Source organism: Danio rerio, chromosome 24, assembly GCF_049306965.1.
Source record: "Danio rerio strain Tuebingen ecotype United States chromosome 24, GRCz12tu, whole genome shotgun sequence".
Classification (NCBI taxonomy): Eukaryota; Metazoa; Chordata; class Actinopteri; order Cypriniformes; family Danionidae; genus Danio; species Danio rerio.
Genome location: NC_133199.1, coordinates 40605597 through 40626805, shown reverse-complemented (window position 1 = coordinate 40626805; position 21209 = coordinate 40605597). Strand labels below are relative to the sequence as shown.

The 21209-nt window shown below is 31.9% G+C and overlaps 1 protein-coding gene across 4 annotated transcripts in view; it reads right to left on the bottom strand.

Annotated features, from left to right (window-relative positions):
• Positions 1-21209, bottom strand: part of LOC100333227 (carnitine O-palmitoyltransferase 1, liver isoform) — a 46535-nt gene that overhangs the window by 3904 nt on the left and 21422 nt on the right. For all 4 annotated transcript variants that reach the window (XR_012399530.1, XR_012399531.1, XR_012399529.1 and 1 more), the window contains exons 7-18: positions 18829-18906; positions 18644-18751; positions 17326-17413; positions 13694-13889; positions 11995-12183; positions 11005-11110; positions 9390-9506; positions 8722-8886; positions 6116-6244; positions 3636-3791; positions 1499-1612; positions 1183-1275 (exon numbers count right to left, since the gene is read on the bottom strand). Coding sequence is in view for 1 of the 4 variants with exons in the window: in XM_073941093.1 (XP_073797194.1) it covers positions 1183-1275; positions 1499-1612; positions 3636-3791; positions 6116-6244; positions 8722-8886; positions 9390-9506; positions 11005-11110; positions 11995-12183; positions 13694-13889; positions 17326-17413; positions 18644-18751; positions 18829-18906 (1539 nt within the window). In the remaining 3 variants the exon portion in view is untranslated. The remainder of the gene's footprint in view (positions 1-1182; positions 1276-1498; positions 1613-3635; positions 3792-6115; positions 6245-8721; positions 8887-9389; positions 9507-11004; positions 11111-11994; positions 12184-13693; positions 13890-17325; positions 17414-18643; positions 18752-18828; positions 18907-21209) is intronic.

The following is a 21209-nucleotide window of genomic DNA, read 5'->3' as shown; positions in this document are numbered from 1 at the left end:
AACCATACACACACACACACACACACACACACACACACACAAAATGGTCAGTTTAGTTATCATTTCCTCTATAGCGCATGTATTTGGACTGTGGGGCAAACTAGAGCACCCGGAGGAAACCCATGCCAACACAGGGAGAACATGCAAACTCCACAAAGAAATGGCAACTGACCCGGCCGGGACTCGAACCAGTGCAAACCACTGAGCCACCTGGCCACCCGCATAGAAAACTCTAAATACCTCTAAACATAATAATGGATAACTTGATCTACACACATCGCCGCTAGAGGGCGCAATTAACTCTGTTTTCTAGAGACTACATAAGTCTTTATTCCAATGTAATAAACTACTAGTCAGTCAATAATTCTAACTCGTGTAGGTGTGTGTGTGTGTGTGTGTGTGTGTGTGTGTGTGTGTGTGTGTGTGTGTGTGTGTGTGTGTGTATATATATATATATATATATATATATATATATATATATATATATATATATAATTTATTTTAATTTTTTTTATAAATTTGAAATATTTAAACTTAAAAAAAATTCAGGTATTAAATGTCAGGTGTTAGGTTGTAGCACTGAATAAATGGTGACATAAGGTCAGATGACTTGCAGAAAATAATAACAAATGTGAGTCCTGTCGCTTTATTTATAATGTACTATATATAGAGCGCATGGTCGTGACATGCATTTCAAAATCTTGCATAGTCAGCAGCTTCTATGCAGTTGAAGTCATCTGGAATAGCAAAGAAAGCGTTCCTGCAGGACTCGAATCCAAAGAATTTTGATGAACTGCATCTTCAACGCCTCCTTCATCTTACCCAATAATGTTGCTCAATAATGTTCATGTTTGGTGATTGGGCTGGACAATCCTGGAGCACCTTGACTTTCTTTGCTTTCAGGAGCTTTGATGTGGAGGCTGAAGTATGAGAAGGAGCGCCATCCTGCTGAAGAATTTGCCCTCTCCTGTGGTTTGTAATGTAATGGGCAGCACAAATGTCTTGTTCAAGTTATTATTTGTTGCTCTTACAACTGCGATCAACGACAAGACTTTTGTCAGGTAGTGTAATAAATGTCCAAAATTATTGACCTCCTGATGAAGCCTATTAGACATTGTAAATGAAGAAAATATCCCTGTATGTGTCTTTGTTTGTGTAATTTATAAATATAAATCTACTTACAGTCTGAGGGCAGGAGTGTTTGCAGGAAATATGAAAGTTGATCATGTTTTCTCCGATGATGATGTAGGACACACCATAACCGTCATCAGCAACCTAATAAAAGCATTAAGGTGAAAATAGATGAACATGCACACAGAAATGTCAACATTTAAAGGTTTTTATAGGTGATGTTTTCAAAGTAAATAAGCTTAACTTTTCAGATTTTGATAGTAATACATTAATGCACAACTTTTGTAAAGTTACTTTGAAACAGTGATTATTGTGAAAGAACTATGCAAATAAACTTGAATTGTGAGTGTGTATGAATAATTCTGACCGGCCCAAATCCTCCTCCACAGGTGGTGTAGTCTGGGTGATTCACAAAGTCAAACAGCTCCACCTGCTGGAGAGGTGTCTGACTGGTGGACAGACGCCACGTATCTGAAAGCACCTGGAGAAAACACAAAAATGATATAAATTTATAAAAATAAAAGTATCTTGAAAAAAAATTATTTTAATAATAAAATCACAAATAAAATTAAAAGCATTATACATTTCAAACACATATAATATACATAAATGTATAGTCACATGATTCAATCTGACAAAGCAAGTCTATATTATAATTAAAATAATAATTATGATAATAATAATAAAATGTATTTTTGTACCGAAGCACTCTTTTTATGATTAAAATTTTTTAACATTTAATTTGTACATTTTTGTAAAATAGGGAAATATTTTTAAACTGTGTTATAGAAAAAAACATGTATTATGTCAGAAAAAAAGTATTAACATGATTTTTTTGACACACAAAATATTTTTTTTCTTAACTTAATTAATATTTGTACTTTAAATTATATTTTAGTAAATTATCCAACTATTTATTTAATTTATTTATTAAATTATTTATAAAAAATGATCAATGATTATAAATGTTTTTAAAAATGATTATAAAAATAATTAAATGATTAGATTTCTTTAAAATGTAATTAAAGTAAATAATCTAAAAGTAATTTGACCTTCAGAATCAGAAATATTAGATTAAAATATTAGATTAAAAGATATTAGACATAAAAATTAAACAAAACTTAAATCATTGTTCCACTTAGATGAAATATGTGCACTACATAAAAAAATATTATCATAAATACATTTTAAATGCATATAATATTAATATATAACTACATGATTAAATTTGACAAAAAAAATCTGTTTAGAATTTTTTTTATTATAAAGCAACTTTTTGTATGATAATCATTTTTTTCTGGAAATTTTATTTTGACATTTTTTTTAAATGGAAATATTTTTAAACCATGTTATAGAAAAAAATATGTATTATATCAAAATAAAATAAAGTATTATCATGATTTATTGATAGTTACAATTTTATTTCTAAACTAATTTTCTCTTAAAATTAATGTAAATTTAGTAAGTTATTAAAGTATTTATCAACTTTAATTATTAAATTATTTATAGAAATATTAATGATTATTAATGACCATTGAAATTAAAATATTAGATTTCAATAAAATGTAATCAACCTTAATAATCTAAAAGTAATTTGATCTTCAGAATCAGAAAGATTTGATTAAAATATTAGATGTAAATCTTATTAAATTGTTTAATCTAATATTTTTAAAAGCATTATTCCCTTTGATTAACTATATATGGACTACATTAAAAAGAATGATCATAAATAAAACTTACATTTTAAATACATATATATTAATAAATGTACATAATCATATGATTAAACCTGACAAAGAAAGTCTATTTTTATTTTTAAAAAAGTCTTTTTTTATTTTACTTTTTATATCAAAACACTATTTATATGATTTTATTTTTTCTGAAATTTTTTTTGACAAATTCTTTAAATGTGCAAATATTTTAAAACAGTGTTATAGAAAACATGCTTTATATCAAAATTCAATCAAATATTATCATGATTTATCAACAAAAAGTAAATTATTAACATTATTATTATTTACTTTTAAGATTTTTTTTACTTTAAATTAAAAATTAGTTATTAAATTATTCAAATATTTATACATTTTAATTATTAAAATGTTAAAAATATTTAAAATGATTAAAAATAATAAATAATTAATTAGATTATTAAATTAAACTACTTATAGATTATTTGATTTATTTACATTTGATGGAAATTTAAGTAATTTGATCTTCAGTTTCAGAATGATTGGATTCAATTATTAAATTAAAAGATATTAGATTTTAAAAAATATCAGATTAAAGCATTATTCCACTTACATTAAATACATCCAAAATAATTATCATAAAAACGATTTAAAAAAAAACGTGTTGCACATTCGCTGCACATTCCTAACATCTTTTGTCAATCATCCTTCCAGTTCTCACGCCCATGCCAGTTCATTTACAAGGAATCAGATCTGGGTAATCTGCTCTAGCTGCAGCTTCTATGTTGAGCAAGAGCCGTTCCCAGACTCCCACACCTCTTTAAGGAAGGGCGACTCTTCTCCCAGGTATTTAGAGACGATGTAGAGGCAGAAAAGGTGTCTGTCTATCCCTCCTCCGGTCATGGCCATCCTGTAGAGCTGCTGATGTTTCTCTGATGCTGTCCGGAAAAGACGCCGGCAAACCTCCTTACTCTACACATACACACAAACAGTGAAATCGAAATTTACAATGTTTATTTTGGTTCACATATTTCAAACTGTGTATATGTGTGTGCTAGTTAATGTGGTTTTGTGAGGACACATTTGCATAATGACATGGGTTTGATCTATGTATTTTTTCAATTTAAAATAGTTAAAAATCATACTTAATGGGTCTTTTCAAAATTAAAATGTGCCACAGTTTAGCTAATAGGGTTAGGTTTAGGGGTAAGGTTATATACTAAGCGTTTTTTACAGTATAAAATACACTACACCAATAAGAGTCCTCATAAATCACAAAAACCAACGTGTGTGTGCAAGACATTCTCTTCTGAAGTATGTCTGCATATATGAGGAGTATCCATTCTTGCTGTGTCCTGCGTCCTTCTCATTTCAGCTTCAGTCAGCGTCAGCACACTTTACTAGAAGTTTCTGAAGGCTGCTTTGTTTACAATTTAAAATGCATAAATCTTTTCTTTATATGCTCAGTTGACATGCAGCTTTGAAGACATTTTGGAAGTGTTATCACAACAATCTCTGTAATATCATAGGACGGTACTGATCTTGATCCTAAAATTTGGGTAGATGATATCTGTTAACATCACATAACTTATCATGAAAATGTTTATTTATTTATTTATTATTATTATTATTTTAAGTCACATTTTAGAATATTATTTTTATGACAATATTTGTCAAAATATTATTATATTACATTTATAACTTTTCTGGCAGTTTAAATCTTACTTTTCTCAAATATTATTTTACATGTAAAAATTATATATGTGTATATTGTTTTATAAATATATAATACAATGTTACTAAATCATTAAACATGTTTACACATTGATTATATTTGGCCTTAAACAGTTCATATATTAATTTTTACGTGAATTTTGTTCCCCATTCTCTTATTTTCTTGCTTCTTTCCTGGGATATTATTATTTTTATTTATGACTATTATTAATAATCATTGCTTTTAAAATATTTTTCATATATATATATATCACTTTTATTATAATATTATTATAATTATATATTATAATAAAAATTATATATATATATATATATATATATATATATATATATATATATATATATATATATATATATATATATAGCATAATACAATTTATCTAAGTCATTAAACATTTATTTTAATCTGAAATTTGTAATAACCAGCGTGTGCTTTAAATGAAATAAATTCTTCATTATAATAGGTTTTGTTTTTTGTTTTTATTATTTGTTTTGCATTGATAATTTTAGTTATGGTTATATGATCATTTATAAATCTTAGTTGTTCATTTAGTCATCCATTTATTTGTATCATATCTTTAATTTATTTATGTTTATCATTTATTACATTAATCATTTATTGATTTGATTTCTTTATTTTACATATTTCTTATAACTTATTTTAATGCTTTTTCCATTGTTGAGTGTTATTTTGATGGTGTCTCATAAAATTTACCTCTCCACTGATATAATATATGAGGATATGTCTCTAATTCAAGGTCTTATGGCCTGATGTATAATAACATTTGTTATGTTTGTTCTGTTCAGATGAAGTATGAGAGAGCACCAAAACATGCAACTAAGATTATTCCCTAAACCCTGCTCTTTTATTATCATCACTTTGTTTTCTGCTTCTGCTCTTTTCTGGCTTCCTTCCACAGTCGACTCCTATATTGATAGTAGACTGCTAATTCAGTTTAATACTGGTTAACAGGTTTGGGTATTGGAAACTCTGCTGACTTGTTGTCCAAATACCTGGAAAAACATCCAGGAGCTGAATCTTATTTATCTGGCGTGGAGACTGTGAACTAACATAGGCAAAAGCCCACATTGACTATGTTTGGCCTTTAAATACTTTATTAATTCTTATGCCATTTTCCCCTTTTCTCTTATTTTTTTATCATTTCTAGACATTATTGCTTTTATTACCATCATTATTATTATTATTAATCATTGGAGCACTAAATTTTAACTATTTAACATTAAGTTTGACAAGCATAGCTGCAAACTTGAATCTTATTAAAATTTAACACCAGCAGCTCATAGTAATTTGTTTTCTTTTAAATATGGTCTACAATTTTGTATATTACTTTACATTTACAGTTTTAACTGTATGACGTGCATATTGAGTAGTGTAGTGTGGATAAAGATCTTTTCTGAAGTGTAGTGGAAACGCCAGCATGAATGAAAGTTTTCTAGTGTAATTGCTGCCTGCAGAGCCTGATCGGCTGGTTGAGGTGTGCTTTGTCAGGACGCTGCGCCTCCAGGAACCCGTCTGGACTCCTCTGGGTTTATGTTTTTACCTCTCCACCCTCCAGCGCTCTGACGAAAGCACAGCTCTCGCTGGTGCAGGAGCGAACGGTCTCCGTGCGGCCCTCGCGGAACAAACGGGTCATCGACGCCTCATACGTCAGACTAAAAGTGCCTCGATTCTGGAAACAAGGAGGAAATCACAGCAGAAGAATAATTACACAACATAATATAAAGGATAAAGTACATCCAGGAGGTTATCGCAGAATTGGAAAACTTTTAATTCTGTAATTAATTGAACAACAAAAACAAAAACAGCTGAATGGAGCATTGAAGCAAAAAGTAAAAAATATGATGGCTATTTTATATATAAATATATATATATATATATATATATATATATATATATATATATATATATATATATATATATATATATATATATACACACACACACACACACACACATATACATACATACATGTGTGTATGTATATATGTGTGTGTGTGTGTGTGTGTGTGTGTATATATATATATATATATATATATATATATATATATATATATATATATATATATATATATATATATATATATATATATATATATATATATATATATATATATATATATATATATATACACACACACACACACACACACACACACATACACGCATACATATTTATACAACAGTTCTGTCTGGTTCTTGAATCTGATTAGCTGAAAGCTGTGTGATATTCTGCAATATCAGAACTCGTACAGCCTCTTCACCCTTGTGTATTACTCCGCCCACATAGAGCGACAGCAGATGCAGTTTGACAAATATTGCAGCTGTTGGACAACAATGTACTTTTGAGGCTTTTTAGGTGAGTATGTAGTTGTTTAAATTGCAACTACGCAGTTTATTTATAAGGATAGTGCCTATTTTTAATATTTATAATTTCAGAGATTAAGCGCTTCAGTGGCCATCAGCCTGTCATACTGAGCAGAGCAAAGACGGTTGACGTTCTGCCACAAGATGGCGACAGAGACCGCATTATAAGTGCTTTAGCAGAGAAAAACAGCAATTTCTCAGCACAAGTTTCAAACTACAGTTGAACAAATCATTACAGAACAGGTAAGTGACATTTTAAGCTGATCTCTCTCTTTTTTATGTTGTAGTACTGCATTTATCCCATAGTAATCTGGTAGTGTTTGCTTTGGCTTTTTCAGGCTTAATTATTGTGAAATCCCAACTGCAACAGAAACAATCAGAAATCTCTGTAGACTGATGGCATTTCATGCTGATTAGTGTATTTATATTAAAATGTGAGCAAAATCACCTCTTTTGTCATCACTTAAGACATTACGCTAAAGAATCATTCAAATACTAGCTCTAAAGTGACGTTGGTAAATAAGCAACGGTCTCTGCTGTCCTCATGTCAGCTGCAGATGTGAATGAATGACGGAAGAAAAGTAACTCCTCTTACAAATGGGTTTTTGAGACTCTGTGTTTGATTTTTCTAGTATATGGTCACTGGTAGATATACAACCATATCACACTGCTACTCCTGTGATATTGCTTACAAACACAAACATATATAGATTTTTTTTTTTTTTAATTATACAAAAATTGTACTACATGATTTGATTTGACGAAATGCATTTCCCCCTTTGCTTTATACTGTATCCTGCTCCATTTTTTTTTTTTTATTCTCTTTATTGATTTTTATATACTGGTGTATGTGTTTTACTTTAATTAGTTCGTTTTAATGTTCTGTATTGTTAACTTTTGAAAAAATCTATAAATAAAATATATATAATAAAAAAAGATCGAACAATTTATGCATTATTTGTTATGTGAATTTCACTTTTCACTCATTTTCGTACTTTTTCAAGATATTATTGTTTTTATTATTTATCAACATTTTTACAGAAGCTTTATACATACAGTTTTCATTCGCATAATTTCAAATAACTCTAAAATCTTAGATTTTTAAAAAAGTTTTACTATCCATTATTGATATTTCAATACCCTCAGTTTTCCTCCACAATAATAATCCCGCTTCTAACCAATGTCATCAAGACATCCAGTCAATTCAATTACCTGTCTCTGTGTTAACCTTTAGCTTCACAACATATAATATTGCCAAAATAAAAGCAAGCTATCAAGTCACGTTGTCTGTAAAGCCTCAGAGGATCATCTTCTCTCAAAGAAACCCGACTCTCCCAGAGTATACACAAGAATCAGAGTGAAATTCAACACCTTTTAACACCTTTTTAAAACTCTTTCCATATATTAAGACATCATCGCCACTTTAGGTTCAACAGGAAACATTGGCAACTTTTTGACTCACAGCTTTTTGACTTTTATATTTATTCAATTCTGATTGCAAAAAAACTAATCCTAAACTAAAACATTATTCAAATAATAAATAAAATAGCATGAATACTGCTATAGCAAGCTTTAGCATACAACTAGACAATTATACAAAATTTAATACCATGTTAAACAGCATTTTAGAGTTTTTAATACTTTTTAAGGGCCTTAAATCTCTCTAAATAGATTTATCAACTTTAAATACTCTTAAGACACCCTGTATTCACACTCGAGATGCTCTGTGCTGCAAACATGAACAGATCTTCACTACACACAGATCAAGCAGACCCGGCTCACCCTGTAATATGCCAGCTGGAGAGCGATCTGAATGAAGGCGTCTGGGCTGATCTTACACTTCTTGATGGCGCCTTTGCCAAACTCTTGAATGGGAAACACGTGAAAGTCGAGATCGTCGGCCAGAGCCTGAGCCACAGCGAGAGAGCGCTGCACACGCTCCTGACACTAAACACACACACACATATAAATTATTCAGAGTGACTGTAAACAAAAGAAGAGGAGATGTGTGTGCGTGTGTGTGCGCATGTGTGTGTGTGTGTGTACTGGTTTGGTTTGTTTACAAAGACATACTGTAAATTTTGTAAAGATGTATAACAGCATTACTAATATAGATATATGAACAATTTGTTTAATATAAATGAAAAAGGTACTGTTTTAATACATACTTCATTTGCCAGCAAAAGCAGAATTGTAAATATGTAATATCGCAATAATATTTTATGCAAACTGTTTTGTAAATATTTTTAAATATCAGCCATAATTGCACAATAAAAATACAATACATAAAAAAAATCATTAATATTGCATCCTCTTTATGTGCAATTGTTCAAGCTGATAATGTGTGTGTCAGTGTACATGTGAGTGGGTGTATGTGAGCCTGTGTATGTGTATGAGGGTATGTGCATGCATGCATGCATGTATACAAGTATGTGTGTGTGCATGCTTGCCTGTGCAGGGATGTCCCAGGTCAGTCTGGATGGAGGAGGCAGAGTCGGGGCCACGTCTCCTTTACAGTGACCCTCTTCATTATAACCCAGCTGGAAACAGTCGGTGGTCATCACATACTGACAGAGAAACAGATGGACAGCTGGATTACAACACATTATGAAGGTTATACAGTTCAGCCAAAGATGTGCCACTTTATTAACCAAAAAAATATACATTATTACTTTAAATAGAGCTGCCAGTGTTGTTATTGCTCATAAAAATGGTGAAATACTGAAAAAAAATGAGATGTAAATATATATATTTAAAAAAAAAAAAGGACACATAAGAAAGTAAACATGAGAAAGCACTCTATACTTACTAAAATGAAACAGATCTAAATAGAAATAGAATGACAAAAAGTACAACAATATTACTAAAATAAATGCAATTTATTCAAATAAAAAGGTATTAATAATACATACTAGATTTGCATGTAAACAATTATTTACACTGACAGATGCAAGTAAAAGCCAAAATGTAAATATTTAACAATCATTCATTCATTCATTTTAATTTCGGCTTAGTCCCTTTATTAATCGGGTCGCCACAACGAAATGAACTGCCAACTTATACAGCATATGTTTACGCAACAGATGCCCTTCCAGCTGCAACCCATCAATAGGAAACATCCATACACACTTATTTACACACATAGACTACGGACAATTTAGCCTACCCAATTCACCTAAACCGCATGTCTTTGGACTGTCGGGGAAAAACGGAGCACCCGGAGGAAACAAATATTTTAATTATGATTTTATAATTTTAATTAATATTTTAATTATAAAAATTATATACTTGCTAAGCATTGACATTGATTCCTTATTATGTGAAATTAATTAAATCGAGCTAGATTTAAACTATGGTTATTTACTGAGAAAAAAAAAATCTCAGTTTTATGTGTGCGTGTGTGTTTACATGTATATATAAATATACACTTGTGCATGCATATATGAGAAAATACTTTCATCCTGGTAACATATATATAAACAAAATATTTTAGCTTACATCAACTATTAAAAGACTGAAAAAAAAACTAAACAAAACACTGTTTGGTTTTTCTTTTTTACCTTGATTTTACCAACAAAAAAAAGCCTCCCAAGGTTTGTAATCTCTTTTTCAAGTGTCCTGGATTTATTCATTAATTTTCCTTTAGCTTAGTCCATTTATTTATCAGGGGTCACCACAGCGGAATGAACCACCATTTATTCCAACATATGTTTTACACAATGGATGTCCTTCCAGCTGCAACCCAGCGCTGGGAAACACCCATACACTCTCACATTTACACACACTCATACACTACGGTCAATTTAGTTTATTCAATTCACCTATAGCCCATGTGTTTGAACTGTGTGGGAAACCGAGGCACCCGGAAGAAACCAATGCCGACACGGGGAGAACATGCAAACTCCATACAGAAAGGCCAACTGGCCCAGTCAGGACTCGAACCAGCGACCTTCTTGCTGTGAGCTGACAGTGCTTACCACTGAGCCAACATGCTGCCCCTATCCTGGATTTACTTTAGCTCATTTTTCATTTATTAATTACTTCATTGCCTAAACAGTTTCTCACCTCCCACAGATGAGCCATTATAGGAGCGTCCGCCCAGGAGTGTTCCGCGTTCAGGCCGTTCTTCCCGTTTTTATACAACACCACAGTGAAGGACTTATCAAACCACCTCAAACACAAACACACATCGAGTATGAATACAGAGAATACCATGCCTGAATGTCACTAGAAATTAAAACAGTGTAGATGATGTAATATTCAGTCCCACTAGAATAGTGTGGTCTTTAACGTTTCTTGAAATAAAAACATACTAATTATACACGATTTTTGTGTATTTCCAAAGCAAAACATGATATGTGAAGAAAATAAATGCATAGGTTTTGAGAAAAGATTCACAAAATCAGTCTTTTTAGGCCACAAATCTAACAAAATCTCCGGCAAAGTCATGGAGGAGCTGAATAGAGAGTTGAAGTTGGAATTATTAGCTCTCCTGAATTATTAGCTGCCCTGTATATTTATTTTCCCCCCAGTTTCTGTTTAACTGAGAGATTTTATTAACACATTTCTAAGCATAATAGTTTTAATAACTCGTTTCTAATAACTGATTTATTTTATCATTGCCATGATGACAGTAAATAATATTTGACTAGATGTTTTTCAAGACACTAGTATTCAGCTTAAAGTGACATCTAAAGGCTTAACTAGGCTAATTGGGTTAATTAGACAAGGCATGGCTAATTCTGTTTGTTCTGTAGACAATCGAAAAAATATTGCTTAAGGAGGTTAATAATATTGAAAATGGGTTTTAAAAATTAAAAACTGCTTTTATTCTAGCCGAAATAAAATAAATAGGACTTTCTCAAAAGGAAAAAATATTATAGGAAATACTGTGAAAAATGCCTTGCTCTGTTAAGCATAATTTGGGAAATATTAAATAAAATAAATTATTCCCAGGAGGGCTAAGCATTTTGACTTCAGCTCTATATGTATTGTGTATTCATTTGTTTGTATATTAAATGATTGACAGTTTTTGGATGGATGAACGGTTCTCACCTGTCGTAGCACTTGCCGTGCAGCAGGGATTTGGCATAGCGGTCCAGATTTCCGGCAGGATCGTCTCCCATCATGCCTTGCTCATCATCATCCAGAGTCACAAAGAAGGCAGCTTTCTCAATGCAGTCCAGAGATCTCTTATTCACACCTGAGCCAAAGAACTCCTTCCTAGTCTGAGCCCAGGGGATTCTGGAAAACACGGTACAAAACACCTGAGTGTGACTCTAATGACCAAAAATCGAAAATGTAGAAATAATTCACATTTAAATGAACTTAAAGTGCATCATTTTTTTATTTTAAACCATGAAAGGATTTGGGTAATATAACTGCATGTGAAATACCAAAATCAGGGTTCATTCATTCATTTTCCTTTGGTTTAGTCTTTTTTATTTATCAGGGGTTGCCACAGCGGAATGAACCGCCAACTTATCCAGCACATGTTTTATGCAGCAGACGCCCATCCAGCTGCAACCCAGTACTGGGAAATGAAATCAGGGTTATAAGATCATAAAAAAAAAAATTGACAAATCATTAAAAAAAATTTTTTATTAAAATTTATTACAAATAACATTTTATCACTTACAATAAATCAACATTAATTTTTATGAATTGAAACCTAAAAAGTAAATAATTAATTTTTATCATTATTATTTTATCATTTATTTTAATATAACCTGTCAGCATAAAACAAGCAATTAAATTTAAATCTAAGAAAAAATATTTCAAAATATAAAATTAATAAAGTGGCATGGCATGCATTGATAAATAAAACAGTAATCATTTCAGTGCTTCAGATAAATGTCATATTATATTATGACTGTTAAGGTGTTTTTTTTTTTAAACTAACACAAATGCTGTGCAATAATAATAAAAATATAGAAAAATTACAATTTTAATCAAAGTCTTACAATCCTTTCACAGTCCCTCACCCAAATTCATCAATGTAATTTACCTCTCCTAATTTTATGCATATAGCATTATATACAGGATTTCTGCAGGTTTCACAAAGTTACATTTAAGACATTTTTAAGACCATCATGAATGAAATTTTAGACTTTTACAGGGCAGGATTTTTTTGAATATTAGAAAAGATTTTCATATGTCCTATCAAAATACGATTAAAATTGAATACATTTAACAATACAATAACTTTGTTTGAATATTTTTAAATTAATTTTCCAATATATCCATTTTACAAACCCTATAACCCTTAGAATAGAATAAAACAGAGCTGTCAATTGCTTCAGTCGACAATAATAATAATATAATTAAAAATAAAATATAGGTCAGGTCAGTGTCCTCAGCAGTACATAAATTGAGAACTTAAGCAAATGTTACTGTAATGAAAATAATTAAATGGTACTAAAAAAAAAAAAAGTTTAATTGAGATGAATTGTTGGTGATTGGATGGGTGTTTATGGCCAGACTGTGTAGCTATACATGAACAAAATAAAATTAAAACCTGTAAAAAAAGATTTAAGAAAAGATTTAAGAAAGATTTAAGAAAGATTTAAGAAAAGAATTAAGTAAACCTAAAACACAACATTTCAGTAGATTTGGGACTTTTAAGGCCTAAAATTTAGCTTCTGAGAATTAAGACTTTTTAAGACCCTGCGGATACCCAGTAAATACCTATACATGCATGTTTGTTGTGTGTTTGTTGTGTATGTGTGTGTTTGCTGCATCTGGTCAGCAGCACCTTTCTCCAGCAGTCAGAGCTGCAAGTTTAGCCTCTCCTGACGCAGGCGGTGATGGGTCATCGAGGATACGCTGGATCTGCTGCTCGATCTCCCTGGGGGAAAGCAGGCGACCCGCGTTATACAACCACAGGCGGAAATACCGGCCCCGGTGGAAGACAACCACATACTCACTGTCCTGCCAGTGCATCAGTGAATCTGCACACACACACAAATACAAGAAAACACACACACACACACACACAAAACATTAGCTTTTTCATTCTTACTGTAAAGAATATACAAATTAAATGGATTCGTGAATGAAAACAAATGTTGGAAACAAATATCAGATTTTTATGAGTTAAACAATAAAAAGTAAAAGAGAAATAACAGTACAAATAGAAAAAGAGTATGTGTATATATATATATATATATATATATATATATATATATATATATATATATATATATATATATATATATATATATATATATATATATATATATATATATATATATATATATATATATATATACCAGAATTATTAGCCCCTTTTTTATTTCTTTTAAAATATTGTTTAACAGATTAAAGAAATTTTCAGTATGTCTGATAATATTTTTTTCTTCCGGAGAAAGTCTAATTTGTTATATGTCGGCTAGATTAAAGCAGTTTTTTATTATTATTATTATTATTTCAAGGTTAAAATTATTAGCCCCTTTAAGCTATATATATTTTTTCTATAGTTTACAGAACAAACCATCATTATACAATAACTCGCCTAATTCCCCTAACCTGCCTAGTTAACCTAACCCAGTTAAGCCTTTAAATGTGACTTTAAGCTGTATAGAAGTGTCATGAAAAATATCTGGTCAAATATTATTTTTCTAGCATCATAGCTAAGATAAAATAAATCAGTAATTAGAAATGAGTTATTAAAACTATTATGCTTGAAAATGTGTTGAAAAAATCTGCTCTCCGTTAAACAGAAATTTGGGGGGAAAATAAACAGGGGGCTGATAATTCAGGGGGGCTAATAATTCTGACTTCAACTGTATATACAGTATTTAAACATATTAAATAGATCACACTATAACCCACATTTTGTACAACAAAATTTACGATGTGCATAATAACTGTGACAAATTAAGCATACAAACAGGTCAGCACTGAAAGTTGAGATTGACAGCATGGAGTTTTAACTAAAATAAATAATGATAATAAAAAAAGAAAAGAAGATTTAAAAGAAAGAGAAAAGGCAAAATATATTAAAGTGAATAGGCTGGAGGGGTGGCATGTTCTTCAAACTTGTGGCTTTACTTCAAGAAAGGGTTGTATGGTTGTGCCATTTTACCACTAGTGCTCAGGTGGAATTATGGACAACCATGGACAACCATTCAGTCTGCAGTAAATGCTATTTTACCATGCTCCAAAGAATAGCAAATAATATTGGGAAACTTGATCACTGAATCTTAAAGGTTATATTTAATTTTTTCAAGTTTAAAATAAGGCATCTTTAATCCATTGAGTCCGGGAGAAGGGTTGAGGACACTTCCACTGCAACAATATACTGCAAATGAAGTCCATTGGGTCTATTGGTGAATTTGGACATGAATAAAGTTCTAAAGTGTTATAAAGTGTCCACTTTTCTTCAGTTATGATCGATGCAGCAGTGATGATGAATCTTAATAAGCGTTGGCATGTTTATAGGCTACTTTCTTTACTCAGCCTTTTCTCAATGTAAATTTCACTCAATGTCGAGAGGGATTTATTATTATTATAATGTTTCTCCTTATGGGAGAAAAAAATTTATGGTTATGAAGGTCAACATCTTCCTCATTGTGGTTGGTTGATTTTTTTATTGGATGATTGTGGGTGGTTGATTTTTATTGGATGATTGTGGGTGGTTGATTTTTTTATTGGATGATTGTGGTTGGTTGCTTTTTTTATTGGATGATTGTGGTTGGTTGATTATGTATTGGATGATTGTGGTTGGTTGATTTTGTATAGGATGATTGTGGTTGGTTGATTATTTTTTCCCCTCATCGGAAGATTGTGGTTGGTAAATTCGGACATGAATAAAAGGTATAAAGTGTCCAGTTGTCTCCAGTTATATTTATTGCAGCAGTAAAGATGAGTGTAGACAAGGGTTTTCACATTTTTTGGCTACTTTCTTTTCTCAGCCCGTAAATTGTTTGGAGGGATTTAATGTTATATATTTTCTTCTTGTGGGAGAGGAAAACAAATGAATGGCAGTGAAGATCAAGATGCCTTCGACTGAACATTACAACCAAAAGTGGCCTGTTTGGCATAATAGGAGCATGTTGAATCACTAGATTTGGTGCGTTTATAATGGGAATTGATTATGTGACACAAATGACATCATCAAAAAAAAAAAAACAACAACAACAACAGTGACGCCCATGGTCCAAAATAAACTAGAATAAATGTGGACTTTTTTTGTGTAACGTATACATGTTTTTCTTTTTCCTATATATTTCTCAGAGGCATCATTTACATTATATTTATATTTATAATGCATACATGTCTTGATACCCAGGGTTACCCTTAAAACTGCCCAAAGGTTTGGGTGGATGACATCCGAGGGTGTGTGTGTATCTGGGTCAGTCAGTGTATACCATACAAACTAGGTCGGTCCTGTGTGTGTGTGTGTGTGTGTGTGTGTGTGTGTGTAGCTTTATACAGTCAGATGTGTTTGCACTTGTGTGAAACAGGAAACAAACTATTGTAAAAGATCTTTTTATCTTGGAAAGTATGAGGAAAAAGGGATAGAAAAACCATATTTGGTTACATATTTGGAGGAGACTATTACAGTAAAGAGATTATTTTACAGTAACAATGTAATATTTCACCAATTCATTTTCAAGTCTACTTGCCACATATTGGATCTGTCCAAAATGACATAATAATAAATATAATTAATAAAATGTATTTAAAATAAAAAATATATTTTACGTTATAAAAGTGACAGCAAAATGTATCTAAAATATAAAAAAAAAATAGTTTCAACTCATTTTATTTATTCAAAGAAATTTTAAAGTAGAAGAATAATTTTATTAATTAATTATTGAGCTTATTCTGCAATGCATAAGTGCGCTCATTTCTGTAACTGTTTTACAACCTACGATTCAGTTTTCTATGGGAGAAATTACTTGTAATGACGGTCAATCTGCTTGCTCTACAAACAAACCTGTTAATGACTATACATCACAAACACATAACACATATAAGAAGAAATTAATACGGTAACAAAATATCAGTTTTCAACATTTCAAGCAGCATAACAAACACTTTTCAATGGCTAAAAATGAATGGAAGTGAATGAGAGCAATGGAAGTCTTGAGCTGCACCTGCTCTTACCTGAAGAATAAGCTCAATAATAAGTAATATCAAGTACTCCTGAAGCAGCAAGTCACTAAACTGAAATGATTTACAAAGGATCATGTGACACTGGAGACTAAAGTAATGGTGCTGAGAATTACCTTCTGCATACCAAGAATAAATAAACTACATTTTACCTTACAATAAAAGAGAAAATAGCTATTTCTTGTAATATTATTTCAAAACATCACAGCATTTTAAATCAAATACTGCACATACAGCTGTGGCGAAGTTAAAAAAATCTTGCATTACCGGTTTCTTCTCCTGGAATGCGTGTGGTGTTGAAAATCCTCTCACACTGAGCAGCACACAAAGGAATATTTAAACCGGGAACACGACTCTAGGAAAAACAAAAAAGTGGATATATTAGTCATAAATGTGATTTTATAACCATTTTCACTAAGTGTTACAATTAAGAAGGGTCACTTTTAAAATATTAGATTATAAGTGGCAGATGATAATCTTTTATTTAGCTATAGCTACATGCTAAAGACTTTGCTAAGGTTCAGGTACTAACACTTTTACAGAGCTCTATTGTTAAAAGCAGTCCCAGACAGAATCTGCAGACTTTATTTTTGCTATTTCTGCACAGATTTTTGTATATTTTTGATTTATGCAGAATGATTTTGAGAGTGCAGTAGTATATATATATATATATATATATATATATATATATATATATATATATATATATTGGCGACATAGTGGCACATTAGGTAGCACTGTCACCTCACAGCAAGCACAGTTTGAGCCTCGGCTGGGTCAGTAGGTGTTTCTGTGTGAAGTTTGCATGTTTTCCCCGTGTTGCCGTGGGTTTCCTCCATGTGCTTCGGTTTCCCCCACAGTACAAAGACATGCAGTACAGGTGAATTGGGTAGGCTAAATTGTCCGTAGTGTATGAGTGTGAATGAATGTGTGTGGATGTTCCCCTGAAATGGGTTGCAGCTGTCATTCGCTGCATAAAACATATGCTGGATAAGTTGGAGGTTCAACCCCAGATTAATAAAGAAATTAAGCTAAGAGGAAAATGAATGAATGAATATATATATATATATATATATATATATATATATACCTATTTATTTTAATATCATTAAATGGATAAATAATTTAAAAACATAACTACTAAAAAAACACTAGGGAAATATATACTGCAAGTAATATTTTACTAGTTTTTTTGTTTGAATTACAACTAATTATTTATGTAAAACATTTTTACCTATTTATTTTAACATCATTAAATAAATAATTGATTTAAAAACATAGCTATTAAAAAAAATGCATATTTTTAAATACTGTATATAAATACTGTTATATCGTAAGAAATATTGTTATAGAAAGACTCATCGCATCCAGCATCGTGAAGCCCTAGTCCCCTTTTTTTAAAAGTATATAAACTCAGTACAGAGTCCATTACTGACACACACAGTCTTCATTAGCCATCCATATCCTAGCAAAGTTCAATGCGGAGCTAAAAACAGCTCTGTGATCAATCTCTGTCATAGCTCGGGGCGACAAGAGGTTTCACCCCCCACCCAACACCATCTGCCACAATGCAATGCGGACTCACAGGTTTGATTTCCTCTCGGTTGAGTTTCCTGCGGTACAAGAGACACGCGTGCAGAGTATTTCCTGCTCGCGCCGCTTGAATCGGGGTAGGCGTCACGTACAGAAAGTCCTGGGGATGAAAAAGAAGGGCTTTAAGCTGAAATGACATCATCGTTAAAACTTACTGCAAACTTTGTTTGCACATACCATTCCATAGTAGTTGCTGTTGATCATGATTGGGCCACGCCCCCTCAGGTAGACATACTCCTCCCACCAATCACTGACCTTAAAGACGCAGAAACAGGAATTAATTCAGAATAATGCTGATACAGAGTGAAACTGCAGTTCTGGAGTGTTTGAAAGTTTGTTATAAGCTATTAAACCTATGGAAATCAGTAAGGCCCAATCCCAATTCTATTTTTGTACCCCTACCCACTCCCTTGGCCCTTAAAACAGAGTGTTAAGGGAAAGGGCTTCAAAATTTACCTCTAAGAAATGAGATAGCACTACAGCACCTGCACACATCATCACATGTCATTGTGATGTCTTGCTTCATATAAGATTGACGATGGTGACTGCTGTAGTTATTCCAGTTGCGTTGTTTTTGGCATTTATCTTCAGGAAATCGCTGAAGGCATATATTATGTTATTATTATGATCTAATGTGGCAATAAGATCGTAACTGTACTGTGTGCATTTATACAGTGGCCATATTCATCTATGCAAACACAAGAAAACAACATGAGCATTGTAGCAGATGCTGTAAAAAGCTCATTGTCAGCCACTAGACTTTTCCGACAGTGTATTGAGTGTCATCGAGTGTCAGAATGTTGTGAGACTGCAGTATAGAAGGTATTATTATGGATTATAGATAGCCAAATTAAGCGTTTTTTTATTTTAGCGTTTTTTTTTTAAGCATGACAGTAAAACACGAGCGCAGTTATAAATGTATATACGCTTGTTTGTTGTGAAAATTCTTAATAAAGACAAAAAAAAATAATAATTTGTGTATCTCCTGACCTCCGGGTGTAACTATCCTGCCATTGTGGCTGGTTTATTGTGAGAAATGTTCTTAGCCCTTGGTTTCGAGTGTGGTCCTGAAAAATCTATTCACCCCTTCCCCTAAGCCCTACGCCTTCAAGCTAAAGAGAATTGGGACACCCCTACTTAATGGTAAGAGCTAAGGGGTAGAATTGGGGTTACATTTTTCAAAGTATCTTCTTTTGTGTTTAACAGAAGAAAGACAAACTGGTTTAAAACAAGGATAAGTAAAGTATGACGGATTTTTCAGTTTTGGGTAAACTATCCCTTTAAGTCAACAAAGTAAAGATTTTCAATGCTCTCACCAACCTTATAAGTAAAAATACATTTTTATAGATGCAAAAAAGTTATATGTGGTGTCTCCAAGGTGTCTACATAGTTTTAAAAGTTTAATTTAAGAATATTTAATACCAGTTTTTTATAAATATAAGACCATCAAACCTGGAAATCATGCACACTGTACATGCTGTACACACACACAAACAAGGATTTTTCTTCTAAATGGTATAGACATACTACATGGTACCAATTTTTACTTGACCTGCCAACATTTTCTCTAGTCTAAACAAAAAAAAAAAAAAAAAAAAATTCAAAATAGTTATTTCTTAGCCACATATTTTAAATAATGTGTCAAAACAATCCAAAAATAGTTACAGGGGACCCTTTCAAAAATGTTTAGCTTTGTAAACGTATATAGAAAAAGAAACATTCTAATCTGAATATTGAAAATGTTCAAGGATTTAAGATGCTGTTGACTGTCAAATACGTAATAACCGTGTTGTGAAAAGGGTTCATAGTTAACTTTTCTTTTCCAGCTTTTCTTTGCTGGTGCTAGGTAGCCCACTACATGGCGCTCTTGTCTTAAGGTCACTTCTTTCCTTATGTGCGCAGGTTGGAGTGCCACATCGACGCATCCGCTAGTTTACTTGAGTGCATGCGCCGAATATGACGTCATCGCGGAGTTTGCGGAGGTTCGCTTTGGGTGCGCGCGACTTGATTTCGGCTGGCGGAGCGCATGATTTTTTTTGAGACTCGAGCAAACAGTTCGTGCGGCGCCGAAACTGATTTGAGTTGAATATGAAACACTTTGAAGAGATTTTGTCTGAAACAGGCACGACTGTAAAACATCTTTATGATTTGTGATCATAGAGAAAACCTGATGAGCAGTAGTTCTTGGCTAGAAATTGCAACAGCCGTGGGTAAGGAGGACATTTTTTGTTAAAAGCTTTGGAAAAACCTGAGGGATAAGTTTGTTAGCCAAAAGAGGCCATGGCAAAAGTGGAGACCCAGGTACACAATTACAGTAATATGTTTATCCACCATTCATGGGTTTTACACTGATGTACAGGTTACAATTTAGAATTTAAAACAATTTAATAGTTACGAAACCAAAATTTAGGAACAAATTATTTCTTTGATGACTGGTAAGGAATATTTGAACTTACTGGTTTACAATATACTGATGGCCTGTTTCTCTAGGCTTTATTGGTGATAATGGTCAGGAATGTTGGACTAGCAGCCAGAAATGTGTGAATTGGGCTAAATCT